Genomic DNA, 26,253 nt, shown 5'->3' with positions numbered 1-26,253 from the left:
CTGGTGTACAGGGCGCTGTGCAAGGTCCAGCTGAGTCCAGAAACAAGCCACAGACTCCTCCTCCCCCCCTCCTTTCCCCCAGTGGAGCTGACAGTTTGTCATTTCCACCACATGGAGCGAAACCACGGGGCGTTCAAAAAAGTGGAAAGCAGACTTTGTGGGGGAGACGAGGAGCATGAGGGGGGTGGACAGGAAAGAGAGGGACAGAAATGTAAAATAAGAGAAGGGATAGTGAGAGAGATATAAACCTGATGCAGGCATTAGCAGAGGAGGGTGAAAGATGGAGAAATATTAAGTCACATAAACTCAATCTATTGAATCAAGAGAGGAAACACAAGGTCCAGAGGAACAAAGCAGTCAAACGGGTTCAAATATGCAACTAGCCTTCAACTCCCCAAGTTGGTTAAGGCTGGAAGCACTGTGCAGACAAATGGCAGGAGGTACAATTCAACTAATGTAGGGAGAGAGAGCAGGGTGAATAAAAGGGTTTAGCGAAACCATTATAGAGCTTTCAATAGAAGTAGCATCATGCCTCAGTAAAAGGCAGCGCACTATAACAAGAACAGAGGAATTAAAGAAAAGTGGAAGTCAAGGTTTTCAAGAGTGCTCAGGTGATGGAAGAGAGACTCTGCATGGACTTATCCTTTAAGACAAATGATGTGCGTGCACGTCGTTACTGAGCGGCATTGTGAAATTCCTGATCACAGGAATTGCTATCCCTGAAAAAAGCTCCGTCACTCACATTGACTCAGTGTGATCAGTCACTTTGTAACACAGATGTCACATTAGCAAATGACAGACATTTCAGCTCGATATATAATACCTCCGATGTCCTTTCCCATTACGTTATCGCAGAAAACGAGCCAATGTGATGAATTTTAAAGAAAGTGAATTGCAGAGTTAATAGATTTCATGGCGCAGGTAATGGCTGCATTACAGATGACTGCTCCAAATGGTGGTTTGTGATTAAAAGGGTTGTTCGAGCTGTATTGTTCAGAATGAGGTGCTTTGGCGGCTTCATTTCTCCGTAATGGCCTTCATCGCCTTCTCTTTGTTACCTGTGGGGGTGAGCAGGGGTGTTATGGCTTAGAAACCACACACCACAGTTATAATGTTAATTACTTATGTTTATTACTAATTATATTAGACAGTAACTGATATGTGTAGAGGAAGAGGAAAACAAACAATCTAAGAATCTATGGTCATGCTAGAAGCTCTGTGAGGCTACAAACAAAACAAAGAAAAAAGTTGAGGTCCAAAATTAGTTTTTTATCTTTAGCAGTCATTGTGAAGCGAATGATCAGTCAGTGTTGTGCTTGCCAATCCCTGGGAATTCGACATAGCCGTAAATTCTTCGGCTAGTCACTGCAAATTTACTGCAAATATGACCAATAATTTATTATGTGTTTTGACAAAATTGCAAGCCATTTGTTGGTCATTTCTCTGAGGGCGAAAGAGAGGGGTACGACACACAACAAAGATCACAAGCTGGAATCGAATTGGTGACAGTTATGGCCATTTAGCATGCACTGACATGTTGTCAGATCTTGTGAGAGTAAAAAATATACATCTCACAATAGAGCAAGCAAGTATAAGCAACTACACTTTAGAAACAAGGCCAAAAAAATGCAACGCTCCTCTATCAATATTTGTAAGCTACTTCAGAGGAAAAAAGTAGCTTATAATACGTGGACTTGGAAACGGTGCACAGTAACCATTTGGCTACCAGGGCGCTCCAGTTTGGCAGGCACTTCATCCTAAACAAAAGTATCAGTGCAAACTTTACAAAGGCCGCAAATGTCTGGATCAGATTTTCATGGTAATCCATCCAACGGTTGCCAAGAGCTCAGCACTCGAAAACCACATAATGTCAACTTCATGATGGCACTGATGGCTTTCTTGTGCATAATGACATGATGTCTGTCATCCTGTCATTATGATTCATGTTCTGTGCAACATGAATAACTGTGCAAAGTTTAATACCAATCCATCCAAAATATATTTTAGTCTGCACCAAAGTGTTGGACCGACCAACCAACACAGACGTGTACAGTACATGATTTCTCTTTTCTGTTTCTTTTGTGCCTTTTGCCTTATTTTGGATAGTGACAGGCTGACCGCTGTGGTAAGGACCTTTTGGTATAGGGTGTGTGAGCTCTACCAACTGACCTACTGGGGCATCCCACGTGTATAATTTCTTGATATTTCTGTAAAATATTCCTATAATGGCCTTAGCGTGATCTAATGATTGTCTGCTCTTCAAAATAGGTCAATAGTTTGTGTAAAAATTTAGTTTTGTGTACTTTAGAGCGCCCTCCAAGTCAGGATGATTGGCAGTGTTCTTTTTTTTTATAATAAACAAATTTAATGTTAAAAGGATTGCTGTAATGATTTATTGAATTTGGAAGTCATGAAAACGGCAAGAGGATTGGCGTTTAATATTTCAGTGTCTCATTTAATTGATCTATTTCAGAGGCTTTCAAAACCGCCAGGCTCGCATCCCCAGGGAGCGCTGGAGAGTTAAAGGGGAGGCATTGAGAGAGATGTGAGGCAAAGATAACATGTGAGGTGAAAGGGGCTGGTTCAGTTAGTAAATTGTAGTTTGACCTGATTTGGCCTGCTCACCAACATAGTCAGGAGTTGGAGCTGCTGACATACAGCTCATTGAGGCACTTAAGGTACTTTAAAACCCGAAGCAGTGATCCTGTCCTTCAGATACATGGACCAGACGTGGCCATTATACAGGTCAGGCACCGTGTAGTCACTAGGGCACCTCCTCTTTCTGCATTCTTAATTTGGGATAGAAATAAAGTAGCGTTGGTTAAGTCAAAGGTCCTTTGAAGCCCTATGATAAGGATTTTAGTCTTCTCCTCCTCCTTATGGGCAGTATCCAAGGTGTTATAGTTCTCCAAGCATGCAAAGATCGTACTCAGCATGGCGTCATGGCACTTAATGGCATCTTCACCATCAGACCATCACCTTCAGTCAGATCTTAACACTGACCTGCTGTGCGGTACATCTGGATGACGTCTTCAAGCCCTGTGAGTGAGGGTGTTTTTTTTCTACCATTGGTTATGACGCAAATGACAATGTTGTTTTTGGATGGGTGAAGCTCATGAGTTTTGAGAGCTCACATCAGTAAAACAGGGTCAGGTTCTGTTTTAGCAGGAAACGTCAACTGCTTGATTCCTCCGTGGAACCTGAGTTTAGTGAGTAAGGTAAGAGCAGAGACGGGCTGTGACTCGGATGCGGTTTGTGGACATGATCAACATATTTTTAGATTTATTACGACGTGCACTTTCTGGGTATCATTACCTCCGATGTTCATTGTCATGGCCATTAAGGCAATAAGAAATCGTGCAACGAAAGACGCTTCTTATAACCAACTTGTAACCAACATATTCGGCGTACTTTTATTGGTGCAGATTTGCAAAAATGTAATCAAATATAGTTTTAAAAGTTGCAGCCCCATGGGTAACTTTCTGCTGTCTTAAACATATAATCTTTAACACTTCTGCATTAAAATGTTTGAAAACGATTAGACATTAGTTATGTATCTTGTTGAGTTGTTTACATGCATTATTCTCTTTCCAGGGCAGCAGTAGCTCAGTCCACAGGGACTTGGCTTGGGGGCCGGAGGGTTGCTGGTTCAAGACCTGCTTGGACTAGTCCAGGGGTCAGCAACTTGTGGCTCTTTTGCTCTTCTGCAGTAGCTCCCTGTGACTATGACAAAAAATGATGGTGGTTATTTTTATACACACTGCTGCAGGCCTAGAGTGATTCGTACATTCATTGATTGTGAAAATGCGTAGCCTACACACAGAGTACTATCTGTTCTAGCAAGTTGTAATTTTTTGTCAGTGAATTGAACGACCCTGAACTGATATTGCTATTCAGGCTTGTGTATGTCAAAGAAGTATCAACAGAGTGAAAAAAAACTGAATTTCTCAGTAAAGGGAATAATGAAGTATGTCTTATTTTTCTTTTTCCTTGACATTTCCTCAAGGTTTATAGTGCATTTCATTTGTTCACCTGTCGCTTTAACTTCCAGGTGAGGGTCAGAGAGTGGGGAAGGAAGTAGGCGAACAAGACAACAACTCCCATGACCCCACACTACTTACGTCTTTTGTTGTGTTTTATTGAAAGACCTCTAGTGCGAGAAAGTACATAATGTGTGTTAAAAAGGCTCCAGGTTCTTCACATGTAATGGGTAGCGCTCTATAGAACATAGCTACTCACTAGTCAGTCTCTGTTTTGTAAGATCCATATTATTGATGTATAACCTTCAATAATAACTAAAGTCCTTATGGAATAACATTTAGTTTTATGTTGTTATTGAACAACCTGTCCTTGACTCTCAGTGTTAAAATGCCACCAACATGGCTGAATTGAGCTGTGACAAAAATAATGCAGGAACATAGAAAACAAGTGTTGGAGCCACAGACGCAACATTTATTGCATATTAAATCAGTGTCATTACCTAATTATGTCTCCGCTCATCCCACCCTGCCTTCATCATTTTTTATTCCCTCTATTCCGTCTTCTCATGTCTCCGCTTTCATCACTAATGAGCAACTGTGAGCCTCCATCATGGGCAGCTTGTGAGGGTGAAACAGGATGGACAGCTGCAGAGGGAGCGATGATCAATAGCTGAGGGGAGAAAGTTTGAAGGGGCGAGAGAAATGGTAGAAAAGATGGAGGGGAAGAGAAAGGGAAGGAAGGGGGGAAATGGATGGAGAAGAGGAGAAACGGCAATTGGAAACAAAACGTCGAGGGCTCTGCTACTTGGAGGGCTTTGAGCTGTGCGATCCATCATCAAACTCTGTCTGGGTCTTTTTCTTACACACACACACACACACGTGCACGCAAAAACATACAGACACACTATTACTGACTTTCTTCCTGCACATTAAACGGATGTGCAAGGTCAGTCAAAGACATTTTTGAGGTTTTATTCTTCGACATCTGTGTGAAGTGAGCAGAGAGGAGGGGTGTGTGAACATGCAAATGTATCTGCCTGCCTATACACTCCATCAAACTTATCTGTACCTCAGCTCACCCCCTCGTCTTCAAATATCGATCCAGCCATCACATTTCACATGCTTTACCTGCTCATTTCTCTTCAACGTTTAGCTGAGAAGACTGGCTTGATGCAGTATATTAATGGATTCTCCTGTCACGACGCCTGGGGAATGTAGTAATCGCTTGTCGTCGTGATTGATCCACCACTTTGGGAAATGGAGACCGTAGCATGGAGCGCGGCCGTGCTTAGCCAGGAGAAGAGGTAGAAATGACAACTGCTGCTTGAACTATCACAGGAATAACGTAGGTGATGTAAGGAGGGCACGCTGGTAGCAATTCCACACGCTCACTCTCATTTGGTCGTGCGGTAACATTAAGGCCGGGGCAGCAACATGCCTGAAGGAAAAAAAGCGAATCTCATCAGTCAGATATCACACACACAGACATACACACACTGGTTTTTCATTAGTGTAGTGTGGAGTAATCTTAGGGGTGCTTTTAATTTTCAAGGAAGTAATGGAGCAGGAGGGTGGCTGCTGATGCTTACATGGAATTTGAAATTTGATGGAAATTTTCTGTCAGGACTTGTAGTGTGCATGCATGTAAATCAGTCTTTAAAAGTGTCTTCTGAAACCACTCAAAGCACTCAGAAGTGGAAATACCACCATTTAGATGTGCCACACAAAAAGTACTGCATTTATTATATTTTTGTCAGCTAAATGTGCTCAGTGGATGCATGTTTTAGACGTTTCCCTGGCCCAAAACACCTGATTCAAATGAATGGGTTGTTGTCAGTCTTGAGCAGAGCTTGGTGACTATCTGATAATTTGAATCAGGTGTGATGGGGCAGGGAAACATCTAAAACATGCAGGGCAGGGGGCCATCAGGAACAGGATTGATAAACTCCATACCACTGTATGCTAAATATGAAGCCAGAGCCAGCAGGTGACCATCTTAAAGAGGTCATATTATGCTAATTTTCTGGTTTATACTTTTATTTGGGGGCCCTAGTAGAATAGGTTTACATACTTTAATTAAAAATAAAAAAAAGCATAATATGACCACTTTAACATAGCAAAAATACCAGAAATAGGGGAACACAGTGAGTCTGTCTCTGGACATTAGTTTAAAAAAAAAAATCCCTCACCGCTAAACTTTACAAATGAACACGTGTTATATTTTCTTGTGTTTAAGTGTTGAAGTTTTTTTTTTTTTTTTTTTTTGCTAGCCTGGTGTCCTGGACTCTCCATTGGTTAGGATTTCAAGAGGTCACTGCGCCCAACCAAGAAATGGTGCCGAAAATAGCGTAAATCAGACCATGTCCTTCTTACACTTTGGTTTTTGTATAAATTAAACAGACGCAACATAAGTGAGACGTCGGCAGATTTTTCTTTTATATCTCTGCAGAGGCAGGCTCTTTCCCCCTGTTTCCTGTCTTAATGCTAAGCTAAGCTAACTATCTCCAGGCTTTAGTTTAAAATAGTTTAAAGGTTTGTGTAGTAGTCATTTTACAACAGCAGGGTTGTGGATTGAAAATGAGTTCCCTTTAGAGAAACAACAAGACAAACAAACTATTTCATACAGCGTTTTATACAGTGGAGGAGGAATTGAGTTTCACAGCTTGGGGAATGAAGCTGCTCTGTAGTCTGGTGGTACAGCAGCGGATAATCTATCTTTTGCCAGATGGCAGCAGGGTGAACAGTAACAGACATAAAAGTGGTATCAGTTTTCTCATCTAACTAAAGCAAATGAACATAAATGTTTAACTATTGCTTTAAGTGCCTTCTCGTGTCAAACTGCACATACATCGTTCTACACAGTGAATCTCAAACATTTAACTGTAGGAACCAGAGGACAAACACATTTATGACTGGAGGAGGACTTAAATATGCAAACTAGGAACTACAGCTTTCAATAAAGGAATGGAAGTTATTATATAACTAGACAAATTTTGATGACATTTTTGTTCTCTTTTGCTTCTTGTGCTCCTTTTTGAAAGACGCCGGGGCGCCCTGGTAGTAAAACCTTGACATTCCAGTTGTAATTTCTCTCGGGAGCCTCCTATGCCTACCATCACTCTCTCTCTCCCCCTGTGTTTTCCTGTCTCTCTTTTTTGTCACCCCATCAAATAAAGGTTGACTGGATGGTCTGATTTCAGGATCATTATTTTGCGAAACCTAAAAGTCAACAATCAAAACATACCCCATGGCCATATGCAGGTCAATGTCTGTTTAAATTTTTATGCATGCATGACTTGTTTATGACTCACTGGAAGGAGAGCAGCCAAGGTCGGCCAGTCATTATTGACGCAGATTATCATCTGAGAGATGATGGATGGCTGCGCTCTTTATGGATCACTTCACTCCATCAAACTAAATCTCGTCCTGCTCAGGACTTCCTGTATGAACTTTGATAGTCAAGGTTGAAGTGGCTCACAATGTCGATTAATATTCTGTGTGTAATATGGTGTGTTGGCGAGTTGCATTTGGGTCAGGCCTGGAGGTGAACATTTTATTGTTCGTTTTTCTAAAAACATAGAGCAGAGGGTCATTTTAAAGATATATTTAACATTTCTGCATTCAAATGTCTAAAAACGACTCGACACAACCCTGTTATAGTTTATTAAATTGTGCACATTATTCTTCAAATCCAGGGAAATTTAAATTTTATTCAAGGTAACAGTGCATTTCATTTGGTCACCTGTTGCTATAATTCTCTTGAGAGACCCCAGAAATTACATACTTGACATTTAAATTTAATAAATGTGTCCCTGTTAATTGAAAATACTATATATCAAGCAAAAACATGAATGTAAATTAATTTGAAAAAAAAGTGCAAAAAGGTATACCAAAAAGGCCCTGTCACGTAAATTACAAAATACTATCTATGGGCATTTTCTGAACTTTGTAATAAGAAGTAGTTGGTTAAGGTTAGGGAAAGTCCTCACTTGTGTTTTAAACAAATTGCTGTTGGGAGAGTTTGCTCACAAAGACATCAATGTCTGGATGACATCAAGCAGGTTTAATGCTAATCACGTCACCATCATTAGTTCATCGTGGTAGCATGCCTACATATTATTATTAGCTCTAAACACATAAGATAAGGCTGATGTGAATGTCTTTGTTTTTGAGAGTCATGACAAACGTATTGGACAAATTTGAATTTTTAACCTGACGATCCAGCTAGATGTAAAGTCATGGGAACACCAATGTGATTACGACTCACAATTTCACAGCAATCCATCCAATAGTTGTTGGGGCCTTTCACTGAAAACCACAAATGTTAACGTCTTGGTGGGGCTAGCAATCCAGAGTATCACCAAAGAGACAAGAATACATTGACTGGGAACCATTAATGTTGCACAAAATAATATAGCAACCCATCAAGTAGTTAAGGAGATACTGCACAAGATAAAATAAAGTTTTGACCTGCTGGTGGCACTAGAGGAAAAAGCAGGGCATCACCAAAGTCAGTAGGATTCATCCTCAGGGCATCATGAATGTCTCCACAACATTGTATGGAAATCTATCCAATAGTTGTTGAGGTATTTCAGTCTGAATCAAAGTGGTAAACTGATCGACTCACCAACAATAGAGCCATGCCGACGACCTTGGTCAGATGTAGGTAAGGTTCTTGGGCATGGTTGATAAAGCAACTAGTATGGCTAAGGTTTAGTACCTGGTACTTGGACATAAGGTGAGGGAAAGTTTGTGGTCATTGAAAAAGTCACGACTTGGTTTTAAGTTCAAGGAAAGCTTGTAAGTATGGGAGGTCAGAACGTTTTAAATGAAGTACTGTTGGATAACTGAACAGCGTCTAAAAGGTGACAGGGTAATTCAACAGGCTGCATGCAACAATTCCTGTAGCATTCCCAATCTGATAATCGTGAAGCGATGACTTCAACACACCTGGTAAATAGGCAGGAGATGAACTTTCTCTGAAGCCTTGTTTGTCCATTATTAACTCAACTACTTCTGACACCATGAATGCCTTTGAGGAGAGCCTGTGCGCTGTTATCCTCATTTTAATGAATATTTGATCAAACCACTCTGCTTGATGGAAGATGATAGCTTTTTGGTGGCCATTCAGAACCACCTTTGCCTTCAAACATGCTCAGACCACACTTTGTATGAACCAAGCCCCAAGAAACATTGCTCAGCTTTAAAGCCATTGCAGTGTAATACAAAGTCACGTGATGTACACTTGGACAAGACTGTGCTAAGAGCTTACATTGTGAAATAAGCATCTATAAAACACTGGATAAACTTTTTTGGAGCATCCAAATCTCCAAAAATGACTTGCATACTGTGACTTAACAACATTTTGATAGAGTAGAAGAGCCGCACCATTAAATTGTTTTATTCCCATTCAAGTTAGCGGAGGAGGGCTAAACCAGAAGTTAGCCACACGCCCTGTGGAAGTCTAGTGTGCACGCTCTTTGGGCCGCATGATACGTAAACACAACAACAATTTGGGTTTCACTATCTTGCTAAAGGATACTTCGACATGCAGCCAGATGAGCTGGGGAATCGAACCAGCGACCTTCCAATTACTGGTGGACCCATTCTACCTCCTGAGCCACAGCTGTCCTTTGTGAGTCCCACAGTGTTTTAGTAGGATTGCTAAATCTGTCTCAAAGTTGTTAGTCCTGTCTGTTTATTCTGTTTGGCAACTACATTGTAACTGCCCGTGATAATAAAACTCTGCAGCTGTGCGAAAGTTCTCCAGCTTCGTCTGTCTTGTGCTCTTGGCACAATGTAATTGGATTAGGGGAGGGTGAAGGAAAGAAACTCCTTGTGGTTTACTCCTCTCTTCTGGAGGCTGATAAACACAGGAGCCACGCAAAAGGAAATTAACTCGTGGGGCAGGTGATATCTCTCTCTCCTTCTGTCTCTTTTTCTTTACACCTCCCTCCTGTGTCTCCACCTCTCTGTGTTTTCCTTGTGTGACAGAGACAGACCACGCTCACGGTGATTACAACTCATTAAACACCCTTCACGGACTTGTCAGGCTGGAATAAACAACTAGGGGACTTAATCCGAAGTAGACTGGTGAAAATGAAGCTGCAGCTGAGGGGTGGAGGTATATGTAGGGGTTAGGGGAAAAAAAGTGTAGGAATGAGGATGGATTGAAATGTAAGTAAAGGAGGAGATAGCGGGAGGGATTACATGCAGTAGGAGGAGGAGAGGTGCTGCGGCGGTAATTAGCTTCGGCTAATTCTTCCAAGTGAAGGTTGATCCAGCTGAGAAAATGAGCTGCAATTGCCCTCGTAGGTGTAATGAGTTTTTCTGTCTGACAAGGCTTACAATACACACCCTCCTGTTTGTGCAAGAAAACACCTGAGGTGATATTATCTTGTGTGGAAGAATGGCGCATTTGGAGGTAATTAGAATTCACATGCGTGGTAATGTAGTCAGGTGTAATACTAATGTGGTGGTAAATGGTAGACCTCAGCACTTTGCCTAACAGTGGAAGACTTTTTAGAAGTTTGTCCCCATGATTTTCTCCTCTTTCAGCTCCAAAAGCTCTTGTTCTTGAGGCTTTGGCAACAAATCATGACACGAATCACTACCTGACAAGCATTCGAGTGATTTTCACAAACTGACATCCAGCCATTGATGCTACAAAAGAGAGGCAGTTTGACAGAGCAGTTTGTTATTAAGATGTTTATCAATCTGTATTCCGACAGTCCCTGGACAGATGTGACTTATATCCCTGATTCCCAAAAACTTTGGGAAGCTGTGGTTCATATTACTTTGCGTCTTGCAGGTATCAAAAACATAATGTGTGTGTATTTACAAAAACAGTCGGGGTTGTACAATGTTAAGAAATCAGCCATTCTAAGGTCCGCAGCAGGATCTGGAAATCTAAGCTCCGCAAATCTAAATGGCGAAACAGGTCGTTTGTCAGGGCCTTCCTATAGTTTTGAGCATTACGGCAATGATTCACACGAGATATTTCTGATCTGCCACCTCTGTGATTTAGGTTTAGTTAAGTAAAAGGAATTAAAACTGCTTCACACAGGATTTTGTGAGACTATGTTGGGAAGAAATCTTTATCAGAAGAGAAAGATCTTCATTGACTTTATTTTAATGCCTAAACAAACTAATCACACTCTCTTCGTCGGCATGACTGAATAAACTGAATCAACAAATTGACCTTAAAGGACAACACAATTTCATACTGTTTTGCTTTGTTTATATTTGGCCGACCCTGCCAAATATAACGCCAGCTTGTTTATTAAGTTATGGAAAAAATAGTGCCCCTATTAGTTAAGTTAAATGCATCAATCTGGTGCACTTTGAGAGCAAAATTCAGAGGCTATATCTTAAATAACAGACAAACATGACATGCATAAGAAACTGTAGAAAATAATAAAGTATAGCGCTGAATGTTTGGCTCTGCTGCCTGGTACTTTGTCCAGTCCTCACAATACTGCACAGCTTTGGTTTTACAATGGTAACCAAGCCTATGGGCTATAGTCAGTAGTCAATATAAGTCCATGGCTTTCCATCTTGCATTAGTCCAGAGTTGTAAATAAACCTTGACTGAGAGACTAGAAAATTATTGTTATTGTCTTGTTTTAAAAGTAAGTAAACAACAGCTTTGGATCATTATGAAACTGTGGCAGGATAACAGACTATGTATGTGATTAATGGGAAACACTGTTTTATGCATTTTATCATATTTTATGTACCTTCCTCTGTGTGCCTAAGTCTCTGTGTTCCAAATTCAATCTGGTTGCAAAACAAATTTCCTCTCGGACAATAAAGCTGAAGTTGTAACACACTTAGCAAGCTCCACAAGGTTGTGGTTCTGGAGCTTTTTAGTCAGATCACACGTTGTTCCTCCCCAGCTGAAGGTTGCCCAGACGTCATGGGACTGTAGATGCTCACAGCACTTTAAGAAATACTTATCCGTGTTTGCCAAGAAAATTAAGATTGAAGTATCATTCTTGACCTTGGAAACAGCAGTTGTCAAAAAAATCTCACCACAGGGTCCATTCAAAAGCTGATTTGAATTTGTAGCTGTTTAAGGTTAGGAAAAAGTCATGATAATAGTTAAAAGAAACCAACGCCGACTGCTGGCAGGAGACAGGGTACAATTAGGGTGGAGTTATTCACTCTGACCTCGTCCCTGAGAGATATTGCAGCACTAAAACAAATCAGCTTGAGGCCACATTAGCTGCTTTTAGTCTAAATCATCAGAATCCAACAGATATTAGAGTTGCATATTGGCAATGTTATAGAGGTGAAATGCTGAAGCTGTGTTTGAATGTGTGAATCTTGGAAACTTTTGAAACTTTGATGATTTCCTGCTAATACAGAAACAGGAGAAATGAAAGACAAAAGACATTTTTTAATCAATACATTTTCATAGTTTCTTCAGGCACATAAAAGCAACATATCATGTATATTTTGCTTTTATGTGCCTGTTGTGCTTTGTGGAGCATCATGGCATAATGGAGACGGAATGATATCACAGTCCCAATGCCTCAATACTTACCATATGTAACAAACATGATTATTTGTGTAATAGCTGGATAAAAGCATCTTCATTCATTATTGTTGTTTAACAGCTGTCTGCACTCTTTAGACTACCTTGATGTTCAACTTAAACATTGATAATAAATAACTCTGTCACTAGATCAAAAGCTTTTGACTGAAAGGAAATGGATGTACAGGTTCACTGTTTGTGAAAAACAAGGGCAGTGATGAAAGACTGAATTATAGAGCATTAAAAAGCATATGATGCCAGCATAAAAGATGGTCGAAATGAAAATGTAAGGAGAATTATACACCCTTGTGCAACAACAGACTGACCTTCTGGGCATTTGGATCTTCAAAAGAAAGAATTATTCTCATTCAGGGGTTTAATGGCAGCGTGCCACTTACACTGGTCATTATTAGTGTTGATTTAGTTTGTTGCTGGCTTCAATGACACGATCACAGCAGTTTTCCGACAGCAGAAACATTTCCACCACCACTTTATTAAAGTCAGTAATGCTTCTGATGTAATAATATAAACTGCAGATTAATAATCACCAGCACATCTCCCATTAATATTTCATTATTGGTCAATGAACCGTTTCTTTACTGACAAAATGACTCTAAATCAGATTTCTGATTGTGGTTTGTTAGAACAGTTTTTAAATGTGTCTGTTTTCTTCTCTCTCCTCAGCTCTCCTACTTCTCTATGACGTCACTAACAAAGCCTCCTTCGACAACATCCGGGTAAGAACGACCACAGTTGAACTTGTCCGTCTTCTTCTCTTTCCATCTTTCTTCACTTCTTTGATTCACTGCTGTTAGTTCTTGTCTTGTTGCAGCCATTTGATGTTTGATCAAATAATAGTTACTGCCCTAAATGAGTTCAAGTTTTTTCTTCTTCACAATTGAGAATAAATTGGAACATAAGGTCGACAAGGCAAGTTGATGAGGCGCCAACTGTAAGGTGGGCATTGAACTGGATCATTGTGAGGGAAGAGAGAGCTAAGCCTGAAGGTGAAGCTCTCAATTTACCCATTGACGTACGTTCCGACCCTCACCTATACTCTTTGGGTTGAGTGAAAGAGAGATCGTGGATACAAGATGCCAAAATCATTTTCATCTGTATAGTGGCTGGCATCACCCTTAAAGACAGGGTACAGAGGGCAGACGTGTGGGGGGAGCTCAGAGTAGAGTCGCTGCTTTAAGCATTGAAAGGCATGTGATAAGAATGCATCGTCAGCGCCTCCCTTTGAGTGTTTAGGTCAAGTCCAACTGATACAGCAGGAGACCTGGTGGTAGACTCAGAACATTTTGTATCTCATCTGTATCTCATCTTGGGAATGTCCCAGTTGAAAGAGGGATGTTTGGTATATCATAGACGTTTTCTTCTGAGCGTCAGTGTCCTTTTTAAGTTGAGAAGACAGCTTATGTGATGTCTTTGGAAAAACCTTTTTTCAGTGCTCGCCAACTTTTTAGGGTGCCTTCTGGTTTAAAAATCTCTGCACTTTCCAGAAAGGTGCTGGAATTGTCACTGTCCCTTCTTTTAAGGTGGCCAATCATATATTAAATGGAGCGGGACTTGTCATCCGTCAACCTGGTAACCAAGAAAAGGGAGGAGAATGTGGTTCTGGCTTTGTTTGTCTGTCCTTAGCTTTATCAGACGGTATATGAATTGTGTTGCAGAGATATCTATTAAAGTTAGCACGCTAACCAGCTAGCCCGGTCCGTCTCAAGTCCACAGCTCCTGTGTAGTCCCTGAGCTCTCAGTCCAGACCGCTAGCTGCACGGCTAGATGAGCTAACTACCTAACAGCAACTACAGTAAGCAGCAGTTGGTGGAAGGGTCTCTGTTGACTGCGCCAAGTTTGTTTTGAGTATGAACTCGACAGGTGGCCAATTCTTACATATTGCAGCTTTCAGTAAACAATTTCCAATCGTTTGATACTGAGTTGACATGAAGCACAAGGTTTTATTGTTTTTATTGACAAATATATCCCATGAAAGGACCAAAACCAACAATGAAAACATCCGTTCTCTCACTACAAGAGACAGGAAAAGCCCAGTTTTGGGAGCAGATCGGCCAAACACTGAATGTTGTTGGTACTGTTATTACACTACACATCTTAAGCTTGTTAGCTGTGTAGTCAATTCTCTGTAAACATAGTGTCATGTTGGCTACCTAGCTAATGTCAATCAAAACCCATGTACAGCGTTTTTCTTTTCATCGTACAAGCGCTCCAAGCCGGCTCTCCTAAGTACCCTGCCAGAAAAAAACTCTATTATACACGGAGGCTTACTTCTGCCACCATGACGCTGCCCCGGATAAGAGGCGGAAAATTAAATGGAATGGCTCTGTTGCATGTTAACAAGATTCAGGAGTTCTTAGATTACACCCTAATTTCACTCAATGGAATAAATTGGCAGGCTGCCTGAAGGGTGTAATGATCCCTGGATGCTTGAAATCACCCGCTGATTCCTCATGAGGAACAAATTCAATGCTGCTTGGCGCTCCTTGGTGGAATAACCATACTCACCCTTTAACATTTTCTGCGGATTATTATCACAATATGTGGGTTAGCATATTTCTTTGGATATCTAGATTGGGATTTTGCACGAATGCTTACCTTAGATTGCAGCACAGATGAGTGTAACATCATGTTGAATGCTTTCCCGTCATGTAAATAAAGCAGAAATCTGGATTGTACAAGTTAGGATGGTCCTCATGGAAAGTCTGTGCAGCCGAATACAGAAGCTGCCCGTTCGCTCGCGCTCACAGCAGGGATCAGATGATGAGCGATGAGGACAGTGAGCGAGGGGGACCACAGTGGCAACAAATGAAAGGAGGTGACAGGGCTGAGGAGCATGGGTGTGCAGATTAGTGCTCATTCTTTCCCCAAATGGACCCTTCTCTTTGTAGTGGCGGCCTGTCTCTCCTCTGCGCACAGCTCCCACTGTGATTTTCCAGCCATCTCCTGCCCCATTTGGTGCCATTCCCCTCACTTTCCTTTGATTAACGCAGAGCAGAGTTAAGAGCAGAATATGGCCATTATAAAAATGTGAGTGTCTTACACATCGAGCAGAGGAATGGCTCTATAACCATCTGGCAGGCCCAACACATTCACATCTGGAGTCTGTGTGTGTGTGTGTGTGTGTGTGTGTGTGTGGCTTGGTTTGTTACTGTGTCTTCATAGGTATCCTGTGTGGGGTGCCTGTATGACCTGAATGTGCATGTGCGCTCAGGTGTGTGTGTAGGTGTGCAAATGCCTTCATTAGCAGAGGATGGAGAACAGTCCCTAAAGAGACGCAGACACAGCTCAGCTTCTCTCCAAACAGCTGGTTACCCTCATTATGCTTTTAATAGTTTGCATGAAATCACTCTATCAGGTATTTTGAAGCAGAGGATCTAATGGGGATGGAAAACAGAGGACAGACCGGGGAGACGGAAAGATTATGTAAAAGGATAAATGGGTAGTTTTCAAAGGTTCTGTGTGTAAGAATGTTTGTTGAAAACATTATCTAAAATTATCCACAGAATGTGAAGACGAACAGTTTTGTCATTATGATGTATATGTATTGTTATGCAGAGATATCTACTGAAGTTAGCATGCTAACCAGCTGGCCCCTGCCGTCCAAAGCTCCTGTGCTAGCGGTGTAAACCAAGGCCCGTATATTAAAGCTGGACACATCGTTGGAGGCGGAAACCCATTCATTCCTATGCAAGCTGCCTAATGGCATCTTGAAGCCCAAAAATCTCTACTTCCTGGGTCTGAAAATGCTCTTATGTATTATGTACTTCTGATTACTGTACCCAGCTACTACGAAGTCTTCAAAGCCTGGTGCTCTTCCTGGGGGCTTGGTGCAAACACCAGCAGTCCCCTGGTCCCCAATTACCTGATAGATAACCCTGATGACTTCAGAAAGCTCCTCTGGAGCCACAGTAGTTCGAGCTAATTGACTTTGACATGTGCCTCTTTAATCAGACCAATAATACACATAAAAGTAAAATTGTGTTTGAATAAAATTATGAACTACTTGTTGAGTTTATTTTCAGCTGAAAAGTCCATGTCTATTGTGTACAAGTGTGTTTAATCCATACATTTCAGAAGATTACGCTTGTTTGAGATGTAACTAGATGGAACATGAACTTGACGTACTATGACCTCCTCTTTAAATGTTTAAAGTGGGGTCTTGGCCTGGGTGTACTTTATAGTCCCCCTCATTATCCAGTGTTGTGACCCTGCTGCCTCGCTGCATGGAATGACCAAAAAAGGGTGAAATACTTTGTCCCACAGCCACAAAAGGCTCAAATTGGTCTTTGTGTGTTACTAAGGTATTCTTGGAACAATCAGAGAACAGAAAGAGTGTAGCTGATTTGAAATCAGAAAGCTTTTGTTATAGCTGGAACAGAAGATTGGACTATGATGGGGTGGATATATAGATGGAGTGTGTACCTGGTGTACAAAGATGTGTGCAAAGGTGTCAGACATGTTTGCTGTTTTTTTCTCTTAGCAGTAGCACTCTGTCAATGAATTCTCTGTATTGTCTGATTATTACATTTCAAATGTCAGACTTCTGGCTCAGAAGACAAATCTTCCTCATCCAGACAAGAATATCCTTTAAATTAAACAGAGCGACACAAATCCGTCTCCTCCTCCGTCTCTTTGATCATTTCTTTTTGTCATATGTAGTATTTATCTTCTCCTCTACATGTCTTATGCCTCAATTTTATATCTTCATATATGAGGATGTTAGCCTGTTGGCATTAACATATTAGCAGGTCCAGCAACTCAGTGGGATGCTAGTGGACAGTGTGTGTGTTGCACGTGTCTGGTGAACATGTAATCCCTTCGGAGGGGTGAGACAGCACACCTGTTAAGCACGGTGCTGAACTACAACCTGCGACACACACACACACACACACACACACACACACACACACACACACACACAGCCAAACATACAGAGGCAAGTTGGGCTTGTTATTGTTAATCAATACTAATTACAATTGAAGTGCACATTGTACGGGCCCTGTGCACAAACACCCTTATATGGATAACCTGTGTAAGGTTTTCATGAGGTGCAGTGATGTTTTGCTTTCTATTTTCTCCTGTTGAAATATTTTGGAGACCTGTCTTGTGTCACAGTGGCAGGAGGAGCACAGTTCAGCTGCCAGCAGCACACTGACGCACTGCATGTTTTACCCCTCCCACCTGCACACCCATGTTTTTTCTTCGCTGTTGTCACTTTGGTGCACGTAGCCAAGTATACTTTTCATAAAATCACACAGATTATGCATGTTATGTACAGTGGTGGAATCTGACTAAGTGAATTTATTTAAAAACCACACTGAATTTCATGCTGTCTGTATTCTACTTGATTATTTCCATTAAGGCTACTTTTATGCTTCTACTTCAGTACCTTACTAAGTGAAATATTCTCAACAAGAGTTGGTCGATATTTTCCACATTTTCCAAATTGCCATCACAATGGCTCACGAAATTGTTGTTTAGGTTTGGGGGTGTGTGGCGTCTATAGACCTGGAGTTACATTCATTCTGAGGCACTCTAGAAGGTAATGAGTCAGAAAGCCTTTAATTTACCACGGCTGTTGAATCAGAACAACAGTAAAAACATCCCTACGTGTTTCAGCTATTAATGCTTTCATCAGGGCGAATGTAAAATGGCCACCTTTGGGCTCTATATTTATAGGTTAGTAGATTCTCACAGTATAATCAGTATGGACAGTAAGTGGTAACATGACTGGACTAGAGACAATGTTCAACATGCAGGTAGGTATATTGTCAGACAATCAGTATGAACAGGTAATCATAATTGGCCATAATTAGGCAGTTAAAACCACATGACAAACCATGTTAAGCAGATTAAATAACAATAATAATAATATATCACAAAATCTTTCAGTACAATCAGAAAAGCATCAAAAAGTCATTTCTCAAATGCCTAAATGAACTTTTTCATAGATACAAGGCCTCAGATGCTTTAGTAGAAAAATCAGTTAGAGAAAAGGAGAGAAGTCCAGTTCCCCATTCAAACCTGAGTATTGGGTGACTTTCAGTGTATATATCCAGAACAACAGTCTTTGTAAGAGCCTTTTTAATCCATCTCCACCCGGTATTGAGTCTTCTATACATTCTATGGCTACGCTTTAAGGTCCAGCTACACTGAAGAACACCAGAGGGACACTATTTTCCACACCTGATCAGCACTCCTTGCATATATTTTTTGACTATTTTTTTTAACATTTATCCATTTAAAGTAGTTTCACTGTGAGCAATGTTCTCTTTTTCAGGAATGCCCTGATCACATTCACTAAGTTACACATTCACACCCGAAAGCTGCTCAGTTCAACCACAGTCTGATCTGCTGGCTACTGAACAGCTCCACTGGAATGATTAGGGTTGAGGGCCTTGCTCACAGGCACCTCAGTACCGAACAAGGGAGTGGCCTCTCTCTTTACCCAACCAGAATTATGCTGCTGGTCTGGAGAAATTAAGTGGGTACCCTCCGGTCACCAGCCAGCTTCAGTTTTCAATATTCCATCGTTCATTGGCCCAACCCTGTACTCTGCTATTTAAAGTTAAACTAGTAAAGTTGTTTAGATGAAGATTTTCTATGTAAAACACAGTGATTTTGTACATTATGATGAATGTATTCAGATTAGTTTGACATTTTGGGAAAAATGCTTGTTTGGCTTCTTGCAGAGAGTTAGATGAGCAAGTCGATACCACTGTTGTGTCTGTACAGTGACTATAAAACTACCTCCAGTAGTTATCTTAGCTTAGCACAAAGACTGGAAACGGAGGCTAAACAGCTAGCCCTGCTCTAACACAAGTAACACAATCCTCATAACAACACTTCTAAAGCAAACTAAATAACATATTAGAGCTGTCATCTGTTAATGTATATGTACAAAGATCAAATTGTAAAATTGTTCGTCTTGTTTTGCTGAGCTTAGCTAACTAAGCTGGAAGTAGTTTCATATTTACCATGAAGACATGAGACTGTTATCAATTCTTACATCAAGAAAGCACATGAGTATGTATGTGTATCAGGAGTACTTTTACTATTTAGGCTATACTTACACCTTTCTTTATACTTTTTTGTGACTTATATGCCAACATGTCTAAATATTCTAAAATCAAACATTAAAGCTGCTAAAGTGATAGAATAAAGTTACACAGACATGCAATTGTATGAAATTGGTTACAGATTAGAAAGATTTGAGCTTTAACCCAGATAAATGTATACATGTGTCATGTGTACAAGTTCTCACCATACATGTGCATTCAAGGCCACTGCAGCACACTATCAGCACACACTCGTGTCTCCCATAGAGTGAATCCATTAGCAGCAGAGCCTCGGGGTGAAGGCTGGAGAGCATTTGGATGATAAAAAGCTCGAGACACTGTGCCCAGTGCTTTCCATCACTCACTCTCTCTTATTCTGTCTCCCGTGTTTTTCTTTGGCGCTCTCTCTTCTCTTTTCACTCTCCATACCATCTGTAACCATGGCCACAGCCGCTGCTGCTTTCTATCTGCCACTCGTTCCTGCCTATATTTACCTTCATTTATATCTTCTGGTGTTGCTCTCTGCCTTTCTGTTTCAGTAGTCCAGGGTTGTTTGCATAACTATTTTGGAGACCAGGACATTCTGATAAATGTGGATTGTCATTGTTAAAGTAATTAAACACAAATGGTTGATGACGATCTTGCATATGGCTTTTTAAGCACCTTGCTGTGTAAATGTGAGTGCATTACCATGTAGGTCTTTTGTATGAATAAGCCCCAAGTCACTTCTACATAAGAACAGCAGCAGTTTTTATTAGGTTGGACATACCATTCCTCCAACATGGCATATGCTTAATGGCACAGAGAGGGAATAAATGCACATGATCTTCTGCCTTTTTAAGAGCATAAGAAATTAGAATGGGACTCAGTAGAGTGCATATCTCTGCCAAGGCCCAGCAGTCCCCTTTCATAAAATCATTCCTAATCCAATATAAAAAAATAAAACATATTTAGATCTGCTAGAGCCTGATTTTTATTTGGATCCACATCAAATTCTTCTCACTCATAGATACCAGCCATCTAAATACGATTTTTTTCATCAAGATCCATTCTTTATTCCCTGAGAAATCAATGTAAGTGTCAAAAAATGCCTTATCCCGCAATGTTAAAGGAAGTGAGAAAAAATTCCTGGATCCATCCCTTTGTCCAGATCTGCACTAAAAGTTAATGGGGTCTATTCGTCATCCATTCAAGTTTTGTTGAACAGACACTTTCTTTTAGCCCTATTTTGTTCTCAACCCACTCCTATCTGGCTCTTTAGCTGTTAAATGCGTCCCTGTGTTACACCAGCTTGTCACTAACTTGGTCTATGCTGCTTTGTCATGAGCAGGTAGGTTTATGGTCGTGGGGGGCTTTTTTTTGTTGTTGCACAGCTGCTTGCTGTGGCCGCACATGACACGATGAGAACAGACCAAAACAGACAAGTTTGCTGGCCAACAATGATCCATTGTTGATATAAAAATATAGAAAACAGCTGCTTAGTTTTTTGTTATTCTCTGATTGTGCACTGAAGACTTTTATAAAAATACACAGCGGAATTCTATTAGATGATTTAATAGAGGAGAAAATGTGTTGTACGCTGTGAGTGTCCCTTGCAATCATGATGGTCATTAAATAAAGCTTCAATGACAAAGTACATTTAATTATCCATCAGTGATGTTAAATCATCCTGATGTTCTGTACAGCTGACAGTGAACCTGCTACATGCAATACATGAAGGTGTTAATGTGACACCGTCTCTGTCTCTGCTCCTTTTTATGTGACGGTGATAATGTCAATGTCAAGAGGAATGGAAACCTTCATGTGTGTGCGGTGAATCTATAGAGGATCACGCTGTTAAAATGTCAACGCTGATTTCACACATACTGTAAACACACAGATACACACAGTGTGTATTCACAGATAATCGAAATGTGCACACACACACATACAGCTCATAAATTTGTATCATTACCGTTGTGATGCGAGTAGTGAAATGTAACGCCTTATATGATTATGCAATTTGTAATTTAATTCTGGTTCCTCGTTTGTCAAGGGCATGCCAATGATAATTATGTACTTTACTGGTTGTCATGCCAACAGAGTTTATGATTGCATGTGTCTTTTTTTTTTTTTTTAGTTTTTACCATCAATGCACCAATCATTTTTCACCGTCACCATCCACAGCTTTAATTGGACCATAGTTGTCTCTGTGGCGTCCAAAATGGTGGCTTTCAAATTAAGCTGCAAAAAAACTGACACCGGGGGCAGAAACACACACATCCAGGTGTGTCCAGTGTATTCAGATATGATTATGCTGCACATGTCGCAATATATGTGATTGTTAGAAATGTTGAAAACACTTCAATACAAACAAAAGGCCTTTTCAGGCTATTTCCCATGTTGCATTCTTCATTCTGTATGCATTATTGCATGCATGTAAATATAGTTGTAATGTCTCAGGAGCCAGATGCCTTTAAACCCTTGAATCCTTTACAACCTCATATCAGGGCTTTCCAGCTGCTCCTTTGGCACCATGCGCCATGTTGGCTAAAGACACTGCTCAGTTGCACATTTGTACTTACTTACATGCCAAACACACACGCATGAACACACACAGACAAGCATAGCGGCACACACACACGGACAGGTTTTATTGGTATTGACCAGCACGCTCGGGCACGGAGGCCACAGGGAAAAATCATTAAATCATTAAATCGCTGAAAGGATTCACACAGCAGGGAGGCTTTGTTGTTGTAAAGATTCCAACAAGAGTAAAGTAAAAATCAATTTGATGTATGCCCGGTGTCAGCTGGGACATGGCCAGCTAAATGCTTGGGGAGAGGGAAGAAATAGAGCCGACTACAGGGACAGAATTACAACGTGTTCGCACAGATATGATCAGAGGAGGGTTTTTTTTTCTTTTTATGTAAAGGTTGTTGTAAATAAGTTTTAATGAGCAGCAGCGAGGGCCTTGAGGACTTTCTTTGCCCTGGGTTCCACCTCATGGGCTACATACAGTACAGAGTATTGCCCCTTACATGTGGAGCTTGAACTGTAGCTCCAGCCAGAAAAGAAAACTCATAACTTGAACACTGAACACTTGAACACACTTGAGTGTGGACGCTCAATATTCTCCTAAAACAAATAAACATCAATTGAAGATGAGGCAGTCAAGGACAGGGTTCTCTGTAGTGAAGATGCTTACAAAATAATGATATATGAAGTCTCTGTTATTGTGTTTTTAAGTAAAGCCAGCGTATTAATGACACAGCCATTTACACTTGATTTTTTTTCTTGTATACCTCAAACCACATACATAAAATTCAAATTGGAGAAACACCTGAAGCTGTAGATAGTCTGAAGTGTCACCCAAACACAATTAAAACACTAACACGGAGTCACAGTGTGTTGGCAGCTAACTAGATTTAGCTGCACTGGCCTTTTCCGACAAATAAAAACAGACTGCTAAAACACTCCAGTGATAATATTTTCGCGATAATTCACTTTGCTTGAGTAAGATCCAGCCCTTCCTCACGAGAAAAACAGCTGTGTAGTTCATCCGGGCAAGCAGCTTTGTACGACCCAATATTGAGGTTTATTGTAAGGCAGTGGCCCCGAGCGGCTGTTGTAATTATGAGGGGAGCAAAGGTGGACAAAGGTGACGAAGTACAAGAGCGACAAAGTCCACAAAGATGGGGGATAGAGTGGGTGGTTAGGAAAAACAAGTACAGGACTTTCACTTAGGAGACAGCTGTTCATGTCCCCTACAAAACCAAAAGGCATTGGTGAGTTATTTTATCTTGTGTAATGTTAGACTGACAGAAAATATCTTTAGCGTTACAAATGCAACTCACCTATTTAACCAAATTTGTCATTTTTTACGTAAACATAACCAAGTCATTTTGAAAGCTGAACCTAACCAAGTAGTTTATGTTAGCTAAAACTAACCAAGTCATTTTTGTGCCTAAACCTAAATCTAACCAAACTGTGACTATTTCACATTATAAACCCCGGGTCAACAAAGGTCCAGTCCGGTTCATGGTCATATGTCATAGTTTTGTGTCATAATGGGAACAGTCCTGTGTTGTTTTTGGAGTCATGACCTATACGGTCGTTTTGATATGAGGAGGTGTTGGTAAGATCAGGCAGCAAAGCTACAATTGGGGAAAAAAAAGAGCATTCTCTTTTAAAAAACTCGGACTGCTAGCTTCAGCTCAACTTAAGAATTCAGCTTGGCACGGAACAAGGACTGTGGCTTATACAGTGTACTTGCACTTCAACGTAATCAACTGACGGCTAGTATGGACTACAGGAAATGACTGCAGCTGCTAAAACACTTTAAATGCACATATAAACGTGCCTTACTCTATAAAGATAGAATTTCAAAAATCAAAACCTAGCCTTCAACAAATATTGTAATGTTAGAAAGCAAATCCACATACATTGATCATCTGTATATGTACCACAGTAAATCAGACTTACTAAACAAGGGGGCGACTCTCTTCTGAAAAGACAAGTTCGGCAAACATTTTCCAGCACAGCCAAGCCTCTAGTACCAAAAACGAAGTGCCAGTTTGCTTAATTGAGATGCAGGCAAACCGAAAAGCTCTTGGGTGAACAAAAAAAAATCCCACTGTTGATTGGCAGCAGAGAGTGGTTATGTTTTCTTCCTCAAGGTCCGTTCCTTTACCGAGGCAAAAACACTCTCTGCCTGTTTATTTCACCGAAACAAAAAATGTTTGTCCTTCTCTCTCCCTGCTTTCCTGTCTGTCTTTCTTTTCCACTCACATAAACTGACAAGCATATTTTGTCCTTACCCCTTTACACCCGCCAGCCCTCATGCTTTCTCTTACTTTCTGCTTCTCCTCTGTTTATATGTCATGCTTTCTCCCTTTGGTCTAGGCTGCATCTTTTCTAAACCCAAGATAGCTTTTTCACCCTCTCCTCCAATGCTAACAGTGGCATGTCTTTGTCATTTTTTGGCAGTAACATTCCCCCGTGTCGCCACAGCTTATCGGGCAGGACAAACAGCTTGGGAAGACCAAAGTGTCCCATGAATATGTAAAAGACAAGGAGCAGGAGATTAGGATGTGGAAGACTAATTGCCTATTCAGCCTTTGAGCGGTTTTGACATAAACTTGAATGGCTCCATCTGTACTCGGCTTATTGCAGTATGTGAAGGACCTAGAAAGAGTCTACACACATTCATTATAATGTGTTGTTGCCCTAAATGCTCATTCACACTCACAGAGGGACATTCACATAAGAGACAGGTGCTAATTAACACACAGAATCAGATGTTAAAAAGCACCACGGCAAGTATTTGCGGATGTGGTTCACCATACATTGTGAGACCACTTTGTATTTATTGGGATATAATTAGGATGTAATGTCATATTACTGATACACTGTAGGTGATAGTAGCATTATTTTATTCTTTATTGTGAAGGAAAATAGTAAGTTGAGGCAGAATCCTGATGTTTAGTTAAGCAGTAGCTGTATGTGAGTTGTCTCAAGGGGAAACTACAGCCCTATCTGACACACTGGATGTAGACCAAGCCCCCAGGATGAGTACTAGTCTTTGAAGACAGTTTTTGTAGTGGCCATGGTGATGCACTGGGGGCCCAAAACTACTTTTCCCCATAAGCTAACATGGGGTGAGATGCGTCAAACGGTGGATCATTTGTTTGAGCCTCACAACTCCCTTGAAATGACTCGTTTCACTGTCATAATTTGAGCCATTTGGTCCATTTAGAATTTGGAAAGTCTAAAAGAGCCGCACTATCAAATTATTTTATCCCCATTCAAGTTAGCCGTGCACTAAACCGGAAGTTAGCCGGCTTGGTTGGCGGAAGTCTCCAGTGCGCATGCTCTATGGGCCCCACAACACAGAAGATCCGGTTATTTTCATACCCGGGAAGTCGAGCCATTTGGCTTCAAAGAGCCTCTGAGCAGCTTTCATAGGAATGAATGGGGCTTCACCACCATGACTGTGTCCAGATTTAATATAACATCCTTGATTTAGACAGGCTGTCTGCGTGTTATAGCAGGTCAGCCATACCCAAACCTGGTGGCTAACAGTACGAACCTAAACAAGCTAGTGGCTGTTATCTTTTGCAGAGATTTAGCCATTTTAATGCCAGGGCTTGCCTCCCCATGTGCAAAACATGATCACCATGACACTATTGTTTAAGGGCAAGACCATTCTGATTTGTTTAAAGATGATTTTTTTAAGAAATGGCAAGAATTCAAAGGTGGCTCCTAAACTACAGGGGGCAGCACTGCCTACTGCTGCTCACTATACTGGATTGCTCTTTGGCTGTAGTATCTAGCTTCAGCTGCCATTAGCAAGTAGCTCTGTAGGTCTTGCAGCTAAGTGGCCCCATTAGCTCATTTGAAGACAGGAGATACAGGTGATAGCATAAATAGAGATTCAATTTAAAAACAGTTAATTAAACACATTACTCCTTCAAAGCATTACAACCAAATCGGAGCATTGTTTCCCTTACACCAGAATGAGAGCTGTCTCATCCAGCTATGCAAGACTATGTTTTCCCAAACCCTCAGATGCAATCTGGAAGACAGATGACTTTTGGTGAAAATGAACAATATATACCTGTCAAAGCTGATCATTATTTGGGTGCTAGTTACTTTGACTTGAGACTCTGTCTTC

At 40.8% G+C, this 26,253-nt stretch overlaps 1 protein-coding gene across 1 annotated transcript in view; it reads left to right on the top strand.

Moving 5' to 3' along the window:
- Positions 1–26,253, top strand: part of LOC141015035 (ras-related protein Rab-26) — a 99,966-nt gene that overhangs the window by 50,844 nt on the left and 22,869 nt on the right. Inside the window, exon 5 of the mRNA XM_073488931.1 lies at positions 13,204–13,256. Within this exon, the coding sequence (XP_073345032.1) occupies positions 13,204–13,256 (53 nt within the window). The remainder of the gene's footprint in view (positions 1–13,203; positions 13,257–26,253) is intronic.

Source organism: Pagrus major, chromosome 20, assembly GCF_040436345.1.
Source record: "Pagrus major chromosome 20, Pma_NU_1.0".
Lineage (NCBI taxonomy): Eukaryota > Metazoa > Chordata > Actinopteri > Spariformes > Sparidae > Pagrus > Pagrus major.
The sequence above is the reverse complement of the archived record's forward strand: the minus strand, read 5'-3'. Positions and strand labels throughout refer to the sequence as shown.